This window comes from Mus caroli, unplaced genomic scaffold (genome assembly GCF_978045245.1).
Source record: "Mus caroli unplaced genomic scaffold, Mus_caroli_1 scaffold_4, whole genome shotgun sequence".
Classification (NCBI taxonomy): domain Eukaryota; kingdom Metazoa; phylum Chordata; class Mammalia; order Rodentia; family Muridae; genus Mus; species Mus caroli.
Genome location: NW_028227259.1, coordinates 21,884,388 through 21,901,390, shown reverse-complemented (window position 1 = coordinate 21,901,390; position 17,003 = coordinate 21,884,388). Strand labels below are relative to the sequence as shown.

At 41.1% G+C, this 17,003-nt stretch overlaps 1 protein-coding gene across 15 annotated transcripts in view; it reads left to right on the top strand.

Annotated features, from left to right (window-relative positions):
- Srpk2 (SRSF protein kinase 2) overlaps positions 1–17,003 on the top strand; it is a 174,591-nt gene that overhangs the window by 64,266 nt on the left and 93,322 nt on the right. For 10 of the 15 annotated variants that reach the window (XM_029477090.2, XM_085836510.1, XM_029477091.2 and 7 more), the window contains one exon: positions 3,769–3,832. The exons of 3 other annotated variants lie outside the window; for them this stretch is intronic. In XM_029477090.2, the coding sequence (XP_029332950.1) occupies positions 3,795–3,832 (38 nt within the window). In that variant the 5' untranslated portion in view covers positions 3,769–3,794. Of the gene's footprint in view, positions 1–3,588; positions 3,833–17,003 lie in introns of those variants that run through there. 2 more of the 15 variants (XM_029477092.2, XM_029477094.2) reach the window with 2 other exon arrangements.

Genomic DNA, 17,003 nt, shown 5'->3' with positions numbered 1-17,003 from the left:
GGGTTGCATGTGATACTGTCAGACTGACAGTTTGTCTATGGTTATTAATAGTGCCCCTAGCTGGGCGTGGTGGCGCACGCCTTTAATCCCAGCACTCGGGAGGCAGAGGCAGGCGGATTTCTGAGTTCGAGGCCAGCCTGGTCTACAAAGTGAGTGCCAGGACAACCAGAGCTACACAGAGAAACCCTGTCTCAAAAAACAAAAAAACAAAAAAAACCAAAAAAACAAAAAAAAAAAATAGTGCCCCTATAGGGTATAGACACGTTTGATGAGTGGTGAAGGTTCTGTAGGTATCACCAATATGTAAGAATTATGGGGGAAATGATAATTCTATGAAAGATTTAGAGTTGCAGAGAATTGAATACATAAAAGCAGTTAAAGAATAAACAATATCTGACCCCACTGCTTTAGAGAATGAACAAGTCAGTAAAACTTAGTGTTTTATTAATTGAATTAATAAAACTGAATTATGGGGCCATGCCAAAGGCTGAATTAAAGGCTCAAGAGATGTAAGGAGCAGATTGTAATGCCACTGAGCATTGTGAGTGCAGCGGTGTGGCAGAGAACGGGATGTACAGAAAACCCGAAGGAAAACTACCCAGGCGGGGGATGGACTTGGTTTTTAAAGTTTTTACGATTATATTTTCATTTGTCCTTTTGTATTTATGGTGTTCTGAGTCTGCCATAGTTTGTATTTGGAAGTGAGAGAGGAAATTCCAGGAATTTGTTCTCTCCTTCCTCTATGTGGGCCCTGAGGATTGACCTCAGGTAGTCAGCTTTCAAGGCAGGTGCCTTTATCAGCCGTCCGACAGCCTCCAGGTTGATGGACTTTAAAAACAAAAACTATTGGTATAGAAATACAAATGGAGCCTGGTGGTTGGAGGGATAGGTATCTGCAGGGTTGTGAGGCCAAGTGGTGTTGAAGGTAGGACTTCCTGAGTTGTGGGGGTGGAGTGGGGCATGGGGGTAAAAGCAGATTGGAGTTTCAAACCATTTTATAGATGAAATTAAATTTACAAAGACGCATGAGGAACACTGTTGTGAAGTAGGCCAAAAAAGCCGGTAAAGATTGACAGACAGATGGCCGTCGGTGTGGGAGAGCATCCTGTTACCCAGAAGGCTGAGAGTAAAAGGAACTGCTTCAGTGCAGGGCAGGTGCAAGGTTTCCGATGCTCATTTTATGTCTGAGTGCACCGCAGCTGCCTTCAGACACCAGAAGAGGGCGTCGGATCCCACTACAGATGCATGGGAGCCACCATGTGGGTGCTGGGAATTGAACTCAGGACCTCTGCTGCAAGAGCAGTCGGTGCTCTTAACCACTGAGCCATCTCTCCAGCCCCTCTGGAGGTTTGTTTTTGAATTACATCCTACATCCCCAACAGATTTTTCTCTGTAGCGGCCCTGGACACTTGCCCTGTAGACCAGGCTGTCCTTGAACCCACAGAGATCTACCTGCCTCTGCCTCCTAAGTGCTAGGATTTTTGGTTTTTCGAGACAGGGTTTCTCTGTATAGCTCTGGCTGTCCTGGAACTCACTTTGTAGACCAGGCTGGCCTCGAACTCAGAAATCCGCCTGCCTCTGCCTCCCGAGTGCTGGGATTAAAGGCGTGCGCCACCACGCCCGGCTGGAATTCTTAAAAGGTAACCAGGCCTATAGCAATGGAAACACATTAGGGTAAGTAGGTAGTGTCATAGATGGGAAGGTGTAGGCCTCACCAACAGTGATTATAAAATCTATCCTGAATGGCTCACTGTTTCTGGAACTAAACAGATGTGATGAATTGGAGAGTATATGAAAGGAATATTGGAGACTCTTCCAGCATCACTATAACGCTATGTGGCTCCACAGCCTTAACATGCTGTTTACCTTAAAGTTTTTTATATAGATATAGTAAAGTAAGAACTTAAAAAAAAATCTTTTTTGCAATAAAATGGTGGTTCAAGTACAATTTCATTCTGAAACATCTAGTCAAAAAATGTAGGGAACTTGAGATACATAGTAGTAAACTTCTAAATACCACAACATCCTAATTAAAAATACATATTGAAGTTGATAATGAAAGGGAGAAGAAAGCGGGTTTAAACTTACGGAAACAGCAAGAAGGTGGGCAGGCCCGTGCCTCCTTAACTCCTTCAGCGAGTGTGTATTGAGGAGAGCTGTGTTGTATGTAGCCAGTGGGGAACAGGCAAGGAGGGTCACCACATGCCATGTGAGGGTCTGCAGGGTTTTGTGTGGACGACTTAATTAATTCTCCACAAGTAGAAATACTTATCCTCATTTTCTAGGCGAGGAAATAGAGGCTTTAGAGAGTATAGGCAGTTTCCTGAAGGTCCCATGGTTTTTGAAAATGAAGAAGTGTTTCTAAGTCCCATGCGGAGACAGTTCGCTTTTGAAATGAGGGGAGACTTTACTGAACATTTTGAATTCACTGTAGCCCCTTGTGTTGGGCTCTGTAATTTACCTCAGAATTCTCAAGGTAAGTTTTATTATTATAGCAGTTTGGCTAATTTTATTATATCTATGGGACGAGGATATATGCTTAAATTAGGAGAATCCCTTACCACTGGGAAAGAATATTCCTACTTTTATTTTTTAATTTTTCCATATATTTTTTCATATTTTAATTTTATTAATGTAGTCAGCATTTTAAAACATTGTTTTATTTCCAGGAAATACACACTTATGTGTGCATGCTTATCCTCCCCAACTTTATTGAGGTCTGCTTTGAAATTCTGAGACCTTATAGCTTCTCAATGATTACAGTTTTAATTTTAGTATGTGGACTTTTATTATAAACAGATACTGTAATTAAAGAAATATAGTTAGAATACTTTTTAGGACTAGACAAAACAGCATTTCCCACGAAGTAAGAACCCGGGCTTTACTCAGCAGAGATTGCCAGCCTTGGCTGAGTTGCTGGTGTGGTTAAAGGCAGTTTGCTCTATTTCCCGTGGCTTTGCCTTGGCTACGCTCTTCTTATTCTTCCCTGTAAGTTCTTCTCTTACCCAGCTTGATTCCAGCAACCATCTTTTAATTAAATTGAAGTTGCAGTTACATTTCTGATGTAGGTGGCGTTGCCAGTCCTTCCTGAAAGGACAAGAATATCTCTCGTCTCTGCTCGGTGCCTGGGCACTGCTTGTTCACTTGTGTGCTGTGAAGGAGGAGGGGAGACTATGATGTAGAGAAGTCTCTTTCTGAAGGTGTTAGGGACGGGATGCTAAATTTCATTAAAAACAATCAGGAAATTATAACATTTTGATCACTGAATTGGGGTTTTGGTTTAATATTTCATTCTTAAGTGACAGAAATGATTCACTGAGCCATATTTTTTAGGGCTAATCAAATAGAAGCAGCCAGGGGTTGCATATCTGTTCATTGAGAATGAAACATTTTAATTTAGGCTTCTCAAATTATTTAGTATATTGAGTTTAGATGTTAGCATTTCATGTTTGTGTTGTAGCTTGTTCAATTTGAAACCCTTTAATAAAACCCGGAGAGTTCTACCTTAAAAAAAAAAGGACACCCCTCTGCTTAAAAGAAGTGGTACTTCCTGCTTTCATAAACAGTCATGTGCATAGTTTAGCAAGGCCTGGTGCCTCTGGAGCGGTTTCCCTTTATAGCACCATTGAATCCGAGTCCTAAGAGAAGTACTGTGAATCTTGTGGCCTCATTCTGAACAAAAGGGATTAGGGAAGAAAAATCTCTTGATATAAGGCTTGTAAGCAAGGGCGGGCAATCTTGGTTGTGAATATTTTCTGATTTTTCCAGAAATCAAGCAGAAGACTGAGCTGCTGATGTCAGTTAACTCTGAGAAGTCGTCCTCTTCAGAAAGGTACAGCTACAGCTCTTGCATGAACAATTAATGGTGTAGCATTGCTAAGGAACAAACAGGACTTATCTTTTTCCTTGTCAAGTTTGCTATGTAACGTATTGTACTGCATGCTAGCGTTGTGCTGTATTGAAGATGTGTATTTGGGCAAGCTGTTCTGCTTTGGGAAGGGAAATTGATTTTTTTAGAAAAACACTCAGTCTAATCAGTTGCAGCATGCGCACATAACACAGCAGACCTCTGGCTCAAGTGAGGCAGTGCTGAAAGCTTAAAAAAATAATTTAACCAAAAAAAAAAAAATCTTGCTTTTTAAAAGACTTTCTATGAGATTTTTGTTCTTGTATTTTGAGGTTGCTGGTATGTAGAATTTCCAAGGTTATTTGTAAATATCTAGCTTAAACATAGTTGATTTTTTTCCTGTAATAAGTATATATATATATATATATATTTTAATGAACAAAGGGTGTGCCATTTGTACATAGCTTAGGAATTGCAAACCCACAGATTAGTCACATTCTGAAAAAGAGATATGATGTTTCTTCAAGTCTCTGCTAGGCAGTGGAACAGTCACTGCATGCAGTAATGGTTCATGCCTGCAGGTAAGGACAAAATGACTCACAAGTATTTTTAAAGCAATTATTTTATCTGTCATTTATATGATTACACCTGTAAGGAGATGGTTCATGAAAATTACTGTTTTGCCTCATAAGCAAAATTAAGATATTTTTATCTGCTGTAAAAAATGAGACTCAGAGTTCCCTGTTTTGATAAGTAAATTCTGTGTTCACTTCTGTTTGTTGAATTGTGAGTAAACAATTTTTGCCATTGAGGTTCTTAGGCAGACAGTGATGCTCACCTTTCCTTTTGTTTATCTCAGTAATTTATAGTTAATGTTGACAACTGTATTTTAGCCATGTTGATTTATCTTTTTCTAATTTTTAGGGCATGTTGTTCATAGACTGAAAATTTAGGAAAATAATGTGGAAAATTACTTGGTGGTAAAGAAATGATAACAGGAGAAATATTGTTAAAATCAAGCCAGAAACTAGCTGATCCTCCATGACAAACAGTGTGCTAGTTTCAGGAGGCCGGTTGCTCTGAAGGCAGAGAGGTTTTACTGACTTTTTAGTATCATTAGGTGTAAAGCCTCTGGTTACAACTTTGGTTACAAATGAAGATGTAGCTACATTCTGTAGAGACTGAAAATCAAAAGTAAGAAATTTTGTGCTTATTTTTCTTGACCCTTGTAACTTCTGGTTTGTGGCTAGCCACCTGATTTCAGTTTTGATTCAGTTTGTTGAGCTACAAAAGGAATCTTCAACCTTGGGAAAACCTGCCAGAAAACTGGTGCTGATGGGAGCAGTAGACACAGGGAAGTGCACCGTGAGCTGCCCAAGCATCAGCTGAGGTGTTGGAGTTTTGAACTAGCAGTGTACTGAAGGAGATGACCACAGTAGTGATGCATCCTTCTGGGGTAGTGTAAGTTCTTTACTGGTAAACAGGGCTGAGCACAGAAGATGAATGTCTCTTAAAAACCAGTTAATTTTTTTCTGACTAAACTCATTCTATGGAAACTAAAGTGTTTTCATGATTTTACATACTTAGGCTCTTGTGGTCATTTGAAAGAAAAGAAAGCACCTGTTGTCATAATTATAAAGCTTGGAGACCAGTTGCTGTTGAGGGTGGCTTTGTGCATGGTAGCCTGGAGCTTGCCTTGCTGGTTTAGCAGGTGCCTAGAGTTATAGTAAGCAGGTGTGATAGCCTCACTTAGGTGCTGAGTATGATTTGTGCATCATTCAAAACTTTGTAAGCATAACAGCTGTTTACTCAATCTAAGTATATTAAAACAAAATGTCCCTTTCCTCTCCATTTCATTAAAAGCGGTATCATTTGATTTTTAAATTTATTTAAAAGAGTAGTTCTCAATTCTGATGCTGTGCCCTTTCAATACAGTTAGTTCCTCACGCTGTGGTGACCCCAACCATAACATTATTTTTGCTACTACTTCATAGCTGTAATTTTGCTGTTATGAATTATAATGTAAATATCTGTGTTTTCAGATGGTCTTGGGTGATCCCTGTGAAAGTGGCTAATTTATTTATTTATTTATTTATTTATTTATTTATTGTTCTTTTGAGACAGGGTTTCTCTGTTTAGCCCTGGCTGTCCTGGAACTCACTTTGTAGACCAGGCTGGCCTCAAACTCAGAAATCCACCATGCCCGGCGAAAGTGGCTAATTAAAAAAAAAAATCTGTAAAATAATAATCTCAAGTATAAACACTTTATTATCTAATACCTCTGCCTTGCCCTGGATGTGCAATACCTTATAATATCATGATAGCATTTGTCACATTATTCAATTACTGTTAATCAGTTATTTTCTTTCTTTCTCCCCCCCCCCTTTGGTTGGTTTTTGGTTTTTCTTTTTTTCTTTTTTTTGAGACAGGGTTTCTCTGTGTAGCCCTGGCTGTCCTGGAACCCACTCTGTAGATCAGGCTAGCCTTGAACTCAGAAATCCACCTGCCTCTGCCTCCAAAATGCTGGGATTAAAGTGTGTCACCACTGCCCGACCAGTTATTTTATTTCTATTTGATCTCTTAAAAAATGACTTGGTTTAAAAAGAGAAAAATAATTGGGTTATGGTTTTATGAATAGTACTCTAAGATCTTTGAGATTTTCTTAGGTTGCGGCAAGGTTCCAGATGCCTATCAGTAGGTTCGGCAGAGCAGCCTGGTTTCTTTTTCCACAGAGGGAGAAGCTATGTGGCATCATTCCTGTACCCTGTCCCTGTAGTGTAGAGGGGTCTCCTGAGAGTGCTCTTGGCAGGGGCAGTGCTTCTGAATGCACTGTCGTAAGCCTGGGTGGAGTCTCTGCTGGGATGGGTTTAGTAACCCTTGCATCTTACACATTTAACCCACTATGTGGAAAGAGCCATCCTGTGAAAGCTAGTACTATTGGCCGGAGCCTTTTTGTTCATACACTTTTCTAAAATAGAAAAGCATTATAAAACATTAACTTATTTTAATTTTGTAGACTTTTGAGGACTTCTTCCTTGAACATAGAATTAGTCCAAAGTAAAATTATAATGGAGTCTACTAACAGATCCCAATAACTGCGATCTGTTAATATTACTGTCAATAGCTGTTGAAAATAGTTCTGAAGTTAGGCATTTAGCTTAGATGAAATAGTGGAGACTCAAGAACATACCTCAGTAGGAGAGATGTGCAGTCCATGCGCTCTGTTCAGGAAGGCTGCTCACAGGCCGGAATTAGTGCATCTCAGTTCAGCTACAGTTTGGCTTTAGATGTTGTGTCTTGAAGAGAGAAAAAAAAAAATCAGCTTACCTCTTTAAAGATTAACAACAGACAATGTTACTGAATGAATGATAATTTAAAAACAGGTGACATGTCCTGTGGCCTGTTAGGATGGGATCTCTGCTGCTCCAGAGTCCCGGAGGGTCCAGGAATAAATCCCACTACAAGTATGTCTTCTGTAGAATCGAGTACTTGCTGAATGAGTGAGCACATTGATTTGTTAGCATTGTAATGATGCTGTTAGACATGGCTTTTTGTTTACTCCCATTTAGTGTAATAAAGCCAACAGAATAGTTACTGGCAAAGCTCACCTCCTCATCTTTCACCTCTTTTGCTTTGTTCCAGCTGTAGCACTTCCGGAGGTTGTGGGATGGAACACATGGTGAAGAGGAGGAATAGTAAGCACAGCTAGGAAAATGGTAGCAATTACTGAACAAGTCAGACATCATTTCTCCTGAGGGTGGCTTGGTTGTTGGTGCTGGGAATTGAACCAGGTACTTCTCAATAGCACGAGGGAGGGGGAGCAGAAAGAGCTCTCGAGTCACCGAATGCTTCATGAGGTTTAAGTTTGCTCTGGGCAAGACGTAAAAGGACAAGCTCTTTGTACTTGGTGTGACATTTTTAATGTCGTAATGAAGGTCTTTGTAGCATCCTAGTAGTCAGCAAATAAACACTGAATCTATAGTTGCTAGTTATCTTTGTCATGAATGGAGAAATAAGAAAGAGAGGAAATCATGACTGGTATCATGGCCATCATGCTGTGGCCTGTGTTGTACCAGTGCTGAGTAAGAAGCCTTGCTGAGAAGTGACAGGATGGCATGTTGTCTCTACCTCTGAACAAGGGCATGCCATGTGGACAACGTACGTTTGTGTACGTGTGTCCTTTACTTTTCTTTCTTATTTAGAGCACACAGAGAAACCTTGACAAATAACGAGGTGGGGAATTTGATGGCAAGGCGCAGAGCAGGTCACCCCTTGTTTATTCTAGGCTGGGTCCCGAGGTCCGATGAGTACAGGGGCTGCTGTCAGCTTCCCTTCCTTCCCGCCATGGCTCCTAGCCACATGCATGGATGCTTGTACTTTCCTCGCTCGAGCCTCACCCTGACACTGCTTTCTTAGTTTCTCTACAGGATAGACTGTGGTTTTTTTGTTGTTTTTTGTTTTTTCCCCTGAGTGATAGAATGAGTCAGAAGTGGCTGAGTGCTTATTTATATTTAGTATTTATTAGTATTTTAATGGAAATTAATGGGATTTCACAAACCATATGAAATACAATTTTGTGTGTGTGTATGTTTTTAAAGTGTAGTTTATAATTTTGTGTGATATATAATAATCTTTACCAAGCCTGGGGCCACTTAGATTTTGTGCTACCTTTATTTTTAAGAAGTTATATATTTCCTCCTCTTGTTTTTGTTTTGTTGTTTTGAGGCAGGGTTTCTCTGTGTAGCTCTGGCTGTCCTAGAACCTACTTTTGTAGACCAGGCTGACGTCAGACTCAGAGCTTGGGATACATTTTGGGTTTTAATATTGATGTAAAGATTTGATTTCATTTTTGCATATGGCTATTCAGTTGTTTCTGTTTTGAATCTGTATAAATAGAAACCCTCAAATTTTTTTTCCATGCTTGGATACAGGAAGCCAAGTCAGATGGCTGGGAAATGTTTGATGTTCATGTGCTGGGGTTACATACATGGTACAGCATCCTTTGAGATTTTGATTATGCCTCCACTACTAGATTGCATGGTTTGCCCCTTTTGCTCGCATTTTGGCTGTGAGCTGTGTGTGAGAGGTTTAGGTGAATTAAGAAGCAGGAGTGAGAGAGCCTCCTCTCAGATATTTAGATTGAAAGCAGGGAGCTTCATTTGCTTGGACAGGTAACTCTGGGAGCATTTTGAAAAGTTATGTTTGAAAACAGAGAGACCTAAGGAGCACCACATAAGCACTGGGCTTTTGTGCTGCAGTGTCTTGAAGATCTGAGAGGTAGAAAATGTCCTGTGCTGTGGTCTTCCCTGCAGGGATTCTTGAGCATAATGCAGTGGAGACACTCAGAAATAATGTGTAGTGGTAAGTGAAGTAATATGTGGGGGAATTAGAGAGAGCGGTGAGGAAAAGGAAGCTGTGCCCTGGTGGGAAGGCCTGTGCTTGGCGTGACGGGGGGCCCTGGCTCAGTCCCCAGAACAAGGTGAATTAAGAAAAGAGACATGATATTCCCCCTCCTCACAGTTCCATGTGTGTCCTTTTCCATGTTACACACGTGCTTCATGTATCTGGTCTCTGCAGTCCAAGGTTTGGGGGTCTCTGTCTGTCCATTTCACCTGTTGATGGATGGTAAGGGCTATTTCTTGTTTGTGGCTGTGGGATTATGAATAGTGTTGATATGAGCAGTTGTATGAATGTATTTGGTAAATGAACCTCTGTATATTTTTATTGATTCTAGGTTTATAAGCAGCTGGGGGAAGGGTTGAGGACAGGTGTTATAAAGGGGGTGAACATGAGAATGTAGCCAGAGTCACAGGACTCATCCTCTGAGGTACCGTTTCCCACTGAGTATCATCGCTACGAGGTCCTCAAGGGCGTGCATGCTAACATTACCTTTCAGATTTTTGTTTTCCACAGCAAAATCATTACTCAGGTGAATCCTCTTAGAAGCTCACTTTGTAAGTCATGTAAGAAAGAGCCCACTTTTGAGGCCTGGGGGATGAGGCAGTCTTGTGACATAGTTAGACCTTTTAAACTGTTTACTTTTAAAGTTGTACTTGCTTTTAAAATTATTTTGAACCAGCATAAAAGTGTAGTCTTGCCATGTAATTTCTGGTTAAAAAAAAAAAAGTAGGCATTTATCTGAGCTGCCCTTCGTTCTGTTGGCAATGATATGCTTTGTTTCCTACACTATTATATTTGTTACCAGTCTACACTTTGATTTTGTCTGATTTCTGATGTTGGCAAGGTTGTTCACATCATGGACTATATAAACCATTTCAAACCTAAATCTGTTTGGAGAGTCCTTCTGTTCTAAAAACCCTTCACCTGCATCCCATGGTTCTTCGGATAAAGGTAATCTGTGACCTGGGTTGTGAGCGCCTGCGCTCTTAGACTCAGCCTGCGATTACATGTGTGGGGTTTGCAGTTTCTAAAGGAAGAACTTTGTGGTGAGACTGTGGATATACTGTATTCTTTGTCACAGGCATAGATTAAATTATAGTTATAACTACTTTATATCAACTCTTGTAAATTATCAAGTGTACAAATCTTAGGTTTTTGTCTCATGTAGTTTATTGTTACATTTTTACATTTATTTTAATGTGAAATAGAAATTATAATAAGGGGTTGGGGATTTAACTCAGTGGTAGAGCGCTTGCCTAGCAAGCACAAGGCCCTGGGTTCGGTCCTCAGCTCTGGAAAAAAAAAAAGAAATTATAATAAATCTGAATGCTTTTCCATTATTCTCCTCAAAAGCAACATTAAACCAAACATTTCCCCATAGTGTCAATGTTTCAGATACCATCTCTTGCTTTTTGGTCACATAGTTCACACAGTACTAATGGTTACCGTGCCATTTTGTTTACATTTAATTGAAGTAAAATACAGGCTATATCACATTTAATGGTATTCTAAGTCCTATTTTTTTTTTCAAAAGAAAATTTCCTATCCCCACCAGAAATGGAGCAAGTGGGTCTCACCCTAAGACACAGTGTTATGTCCTATCTAGACTTTCCTGCATGAGAGAGCACAGCCCAAGCGCCGACCTTGCTGTCAGTGAGGCTCAATGGCAAGGCTCCCTGAGTGAGACTTGTGCAGAGACCCCATAAACCTCTGAGAATGCATTTTATCTCCCTTTCTCTCAGAACCTTCTCTCTGTTCTTCACTCACTACAAAGATAACCTGTGTCTGCGTGTGCATGGTATGCGCATGTGGCACTGATGTGCCATGGTGAACATATGGTTGTCAGCAGACAGCTTTGTGTGCTCTGCTCTCCTCTTCCATCGTTGGGTATGTTCTGGGGTCAAACTGAGGTCGTTAGACCTGCACAGCAAGCACTCCCCTGACAGAGCCATCTTTCTGGCTCATTTTTGTCCTTGAGACGGAGGTCTTTCGAATAAGCAAAGTTAGCCTGGAACGTGAGATCCTCATGTCTCAGGCTGTGATACCATGCCGAGTAGTACGAGTCTTCTTTTACTTGGTAATTTTTCTGATTTAACCAGGAGCAGTTCTGAACACACTGTGCTCAGGAGCTGTCATAGTACAGACGGCAACAGAGAAGCCACTACTGTAGTGACCATCCTTCATTCAGACTGATGTTGCAGCAGATTCTTATATAGCATGGGGCTGCAAAAAATCATGATTAGCTTTGCATAGATTATATTTATTATCTGTCTATCCAGTATGTACGTGCTTTGAACTGGGTACTAAAAGATTTGGAAATCTGTGTACCCCAAAGGCAGCACAGATTGTAGACTATCCACAGATGCATACGATTTATATAGAAGATGATGTTGGTGAGTGCGTGTCTGTGTCCATTGGTTTTTTTCCCTTGGGCACTCAGTGCTGAGCACTGTATCATGGGGGATACCACACTGGGTGGCCCTGGGCACTCCTTAAAAGTATTACATGGAACTAACAATTCCATTTCTTCTTTCAAAAACCGGTTTTTAGCATTTTATTTTTTGATTATCTTTATGTGTATGGGTGTTTTGCCTACAGGTATATCTGAGTTCCACATGTGAGCAGTGCCCTCCAGAGGTCAGGAGAGAGTGTTAGGTCCTCTGGAACTGCAGTTGCAGTTGGCTATTAGCTGCCAGATGAGTGAGTGCTGGGAACTGAACCTGGGTCCTCTGAAAAAGCAGCCAGTGCTCTTAACTACTGAGCTGTTTCTCCGGCCATAGAAATGACATCTCTGGGCAAAGTATTTTAAAAGATTAGATGTATGTATGGCAAAGGATGCAAACACCTGCTTCTTCAGGCCACAGCTGCTGGTCTTTGCAAGTACTGGCCGAGTTCTCGAGCTCTTCTGCCCCTTCGCTTTATCTTTGTGAGTTTGTGTGTACACGCGTGCATGTGTGTATGTAGTATATATTTATTTTACGTTTTTGAGACAGGAATTCTCTCTCTCTCTCTCTCTCTCTCTTTTTTTTCTGAGACAGGGTTTCTCTGTGTAACCTTGGCTGTCCCAGAACTCACTCTGTAGACCAGGATGGTCTTGAACTCAGAAATCCACCTGCCTCTGCTTCTCAAGTTCTGGGATTAAAGCTGTGTGGCTAAATTATTCTCGTTCCAAGGGTAGATTTCCAGATTGTTGTAACCTTTCAGGCATGCTTACCCTAGCAACCACTGCTGAGAGAGAACTGTAGTCTAAGATCTGAGGCTTTCCTGTCAGTTAGATCCATAACCACGTGTGTGCGTTAGCAGGAGCATCGTTGCTAGAAGTAAAACAGTATCATTGTTACATCTGGAGTTTATTTCCTCTCTTAATGCATTTTTCTTATATTTATAAAGAATATTCAGTAACCTAGTTTTTATAATGTTATTTAGTTTTTAAAAATATTTATTATTTCTTTGGGGTAGCAGATGCTTCAGTGATTAATAGCAAGTATTGTGCTTGCAGAGGATCTGGGTTTGGTTCCCAGCACTCATGACAGGCAGGTCATAGCCACTTCGGTGTCTTCACAGGATGTGATGCCTCTGGCCTCCGCTGACACCTGCAGTCACTCACATGAACATACCCCCACACACAGGCATACACACACACACACACACACACACACACACGCGCGCGCGATTAGAAAATAAAATAAATATTAAAAAGGAAATTCCCTCTTTAAAATATTTATCTTATGGATTTTGAGGCAGTTGTGAATTGTCTGATGTGGAATGAATGGGCCCTCTGGAAGAGCTCCCTTGACATAGAGCCATCTCTCTAGCCCCATGCAGTGTGATTTTTGAAAGGCTGTGTTCTCCTGAGTCTGTATGAGTAAATTTTCTGTCATCTTTTTGTGTATTGAGTGTTGGCTTAGGAGTGGAATTATTGCAGTGCTAGTTCGTAATTCTAAAGTGTCCTTCAGAAGAGTACACTGTTGATTATCTTTGGCAGTGCACAGCTGGATCCTGCATACCCTCATTGGAGATTTCTAGAACTTTGGTTTTGGGTTGAATAGTGACATTAGTGAATACACTAAGTGGTATAGCCTCTCTGCCGTGTGCCTCTTTGCTCTAGAGAGACTCTGTTCGTAAAGTGTAGTCAGTATAATGAACTTCAGTAAAAGACTTGTATCCTTAGTGTGCCCTTGATTAGTTGTTAGCTGTCAGATGGAATACCTAATCAATGAGAAAAACACAAGGATTCTGTTTACGAAGTGAATCTTAAGTTTATAAAACATTTCAAGAAGTTCTATGTACACTTTTATTTAATGTCAGACAGATGGCAAGCACTCAACACAGATGGTCAGCATAGGTTAGGTCTCTTGCTCCCTTCTCCCCTCTGTCCTTCTTTCCTCGTTTCTCCACTTCTTCTCTTCATGTAGTCCAGGCCGGACTTAAATTTATGTTGTAGCCCAAGCTGGCTTAAACTCATGATGCTCCCACTTCAGCCTCAAGGGTTTTGTGGTTGCACACAGACACCACCTCGGCTGGCTTAGCCCTTACACAAGTACACAGCTGGCTTAGCCCCCCCCCCCACCCCCCCGTTTTTTCTTTTGTATCTTTTATTTAGGAAAGACTGGCTGTTTCCTTGACTGGATTTCTTTCTTAAGCTTCACCCTATCTTTTGTCTAACTCATTTGCTCTCTGTCCTGACAGTATTATACTGTATGGGTGAACGTTCATCTCCTTTTTGTAAATCACATTAGTAACTTACAAGAAATTACACTCATTATTATTTGTTTTTTGCTAGATGACTTGTGAAATTTCTTGGGAGAGGCGTCCTCTATGGAGAGTGTTAGCATCCCACATGGGACTCCTCAGAATGCATCTCCTTTCCCTACTCTTCTGCCAGCTGAAAACAAAATGTTTTGAATTTATTAACATTCATTTTTGCTGGGAAAGATAAAATGTTACAGATCTTAACTGTACAATTGATAAATGAGATAAAGATTTATAGATTATAGTTTATAGCATTTAAACCTCACTGATCTACCTGCCCACACACGGGAGAAAATGTGACTCACTTACTCGTGCTACGCAGTTTTAGCTAGTGCTTTTTAAAGAAAAGTTAAAATTTAAGTAAGATATTAGTTCTTGTCCCTTTCACTGTTTTTGTTGTTGTTGGTTTTGTTGTTGTTGTTGTGAAGTTTAACTAGAGTTTGGAGTTTGTTAAAATATTCCTTGGGCTAGTTTCATAGCTTAGCTGGTTAGACTGCCTGTCGTCGAATGCAGTATCCTTGGACCGAGAATGAGCATTTGTTTGCTGGGGCAGAAGGATAATTAGTGCACAGGCTGAGTGCTTCCTGAGGAAGCATCACAGTTACAGTGAGGGAAGTGGGAGGGAAAGAAACCTGGATTGAGGAGAGGAATGGTTTATTTAGCCCAACCTTTTCCAGTAAACAGGAAAAGAAGCCTGCCCTTTGTCCCGCTGGCTGTGGCAGTCTTTATGATTAAGTGAAAGAGTTCTCCAAGAAGTCCTGTGGTAGAATGAGCAAGGCGTGTCACAGTGGCTTTCCCTGGGTTGGACTCTGTAGTGTAAAGAAGAGTAGCATTTCGAAACTGCCTTTGGTGTCACGTGGGCACACCAAACGCCCACTTCCTGTTCATAGTAGGTGCAGGCATTAATTGCAAGGCACACAAATGAAGAAATTGTATTTGTTTGAAATGATTCTTTTCTGCCTTGTTTCATTCTTTTTGCAAAAATCCTCTGAAGAGCTTTTGGCTCCAGGAATGGCAAGATTCCTCTCGTAAGTGTAGGGTAGTATTGACATGGCCTTCCACCTGGCTGTGGAAGAGTAGTAAAGTTATTATCATCTATGTTGCCCAGAGTTAGTGACAAAGATGGAGCCAATTATCATAGTTGTAGATCATATTGCTCCTCATGTCTGCTCCGGGGGAGCCACAGATAGAGGACATTAAAGGCTTTCTCATTTTTCAGATAAGGTGTCCATGCTATATTGGCATACAGAAAAGACTTTAGATCAGTGTATCATGATAGTTTGGCAAATTAATATATATTTTTAAAGATTTTATTTATTATTATACATAAGTACACTGTAGCTGTCGCCAGGTGCACCAGAAGAGGGCGTCAGATCTCATTATGGATGGTTGTGAGCCACTATGTGGTTGCTGGGATTTGAACTCAGGACCTTCGGAAGAGCAGTCAGTGCTCTTACCCGCTGAGCCATCTCGCCAGCCCCCAAATTAATATTTTTAAACAATATTTTTATTAGTCTTTGAGAATGCCATGCAGTATATTTTGGTCATGTAAATTCCTTTCCCCCACCTCCCAGGACCTCCTCCACTCCCCTCCCCTCCCCAGCCAGCTCTGTGTGCCCTTGTTTTTCATTGAAAAAACCCAGCAAATTAGTTGTTATTTATTTATTTATGTTTATTCTTGACATTTCCCTATGTAGCTCTGGCTGACCCAGAGCTCAGAGCCTTGCCTGCCTCTGTCTTGAGTGCTGGGGCACAGGTGTGGCCACTGTACCCTGAGTGTGGGTGTGTGACACCACACTTGGCCGCTGGCTCCATCCATGCATGGTTTTTATTTTTATTCATTTATTTTTTTGTAGGGGTGGTGGTAGAGTTGAGACAGGGTCTCACTATATAGGTCTGGTTGTCCTGGAACTCACCATGGAATCTAGGCTGGCCATAATTTGCTTTTTTACTGTCTCTTTTAAAAATTAAATCTAATTAATGTTTTAAGTCCAGGTTGACTTGTAGCTATGGGTCTCCTGCCTATGCCTGCTGAGTCTGTGGATCACAGGAGTCCACGTCACACCTGTCCCCGTTGAGAGTTTTGAACTTGTCGCCTCCTGCTGACTTGGTGACATAACAGCTTGTATGGAACTCGTGAGTTAAGACCCACATGAAGTGTCAGCAAGGACTAACTTAGGACCTCCATAAATCCAGGGAAGTGGGAAGGCTTGACCAACTCAGTCACTGTTTAAAGGCCACCGCCCACCCTTCCCCCAGCACCTTCACTCTAGAGTTCTGGGTCTCCAGGTGTGCTTCTCCAACCCTGATTTGCCTGATTCTGGTAACGCACTTTCGTCACACATGTCTTCTTCTTTATTTTTAATCATGTATGATATGTCAGAACGTGGTACATGCTGAGCAGTGCTATGTGCATACAGATTGATGCTTTGGACCTCTTCGAGGGCCTTAAGCACTAAAATTGTCTGTCACCAACATATTTTCCAACCTGTATACTTTAAAACCAGTGGCAGTTTTTGTATAGCTAGTCTTTGACGATGTCAGAGTGGGATGTTGCCCAGAGGATCTCTGCTCCCATCCCCCTGTCCACTGGTAGTGTCAGCTCTTACAGAGTGTGTATATAGCCCATGGCATAAATGCAATCTTAGTGTGGTGGCACACACATACATTTTTTTTTTAAATTCTTGGAATTAAAATTACATCATTTCCCTCCTCCTGCTCTCTCTCCATCCCTCACACACAGTCTCCTTTGTTCTCCTTACATTCATGGCTGCTGTTTCTTTAATTGTCAACACACACACATACACTTCCTAAATATGTAATATAACCCGCTCAGTCTAAAATGGCGTGCAGGCTTTTAATCCCAGCACTCGGCAGGTAGAAGCAAAGTGAATCTCAGCCTGGCCTTCATAGTTTTTCAGGGCAGCCAGGGTTACGCAGCAAGACAGTATTAAATACCTGGAATCAATTTAAGAAATAGTTTTTATTATTTTACTTTACATGC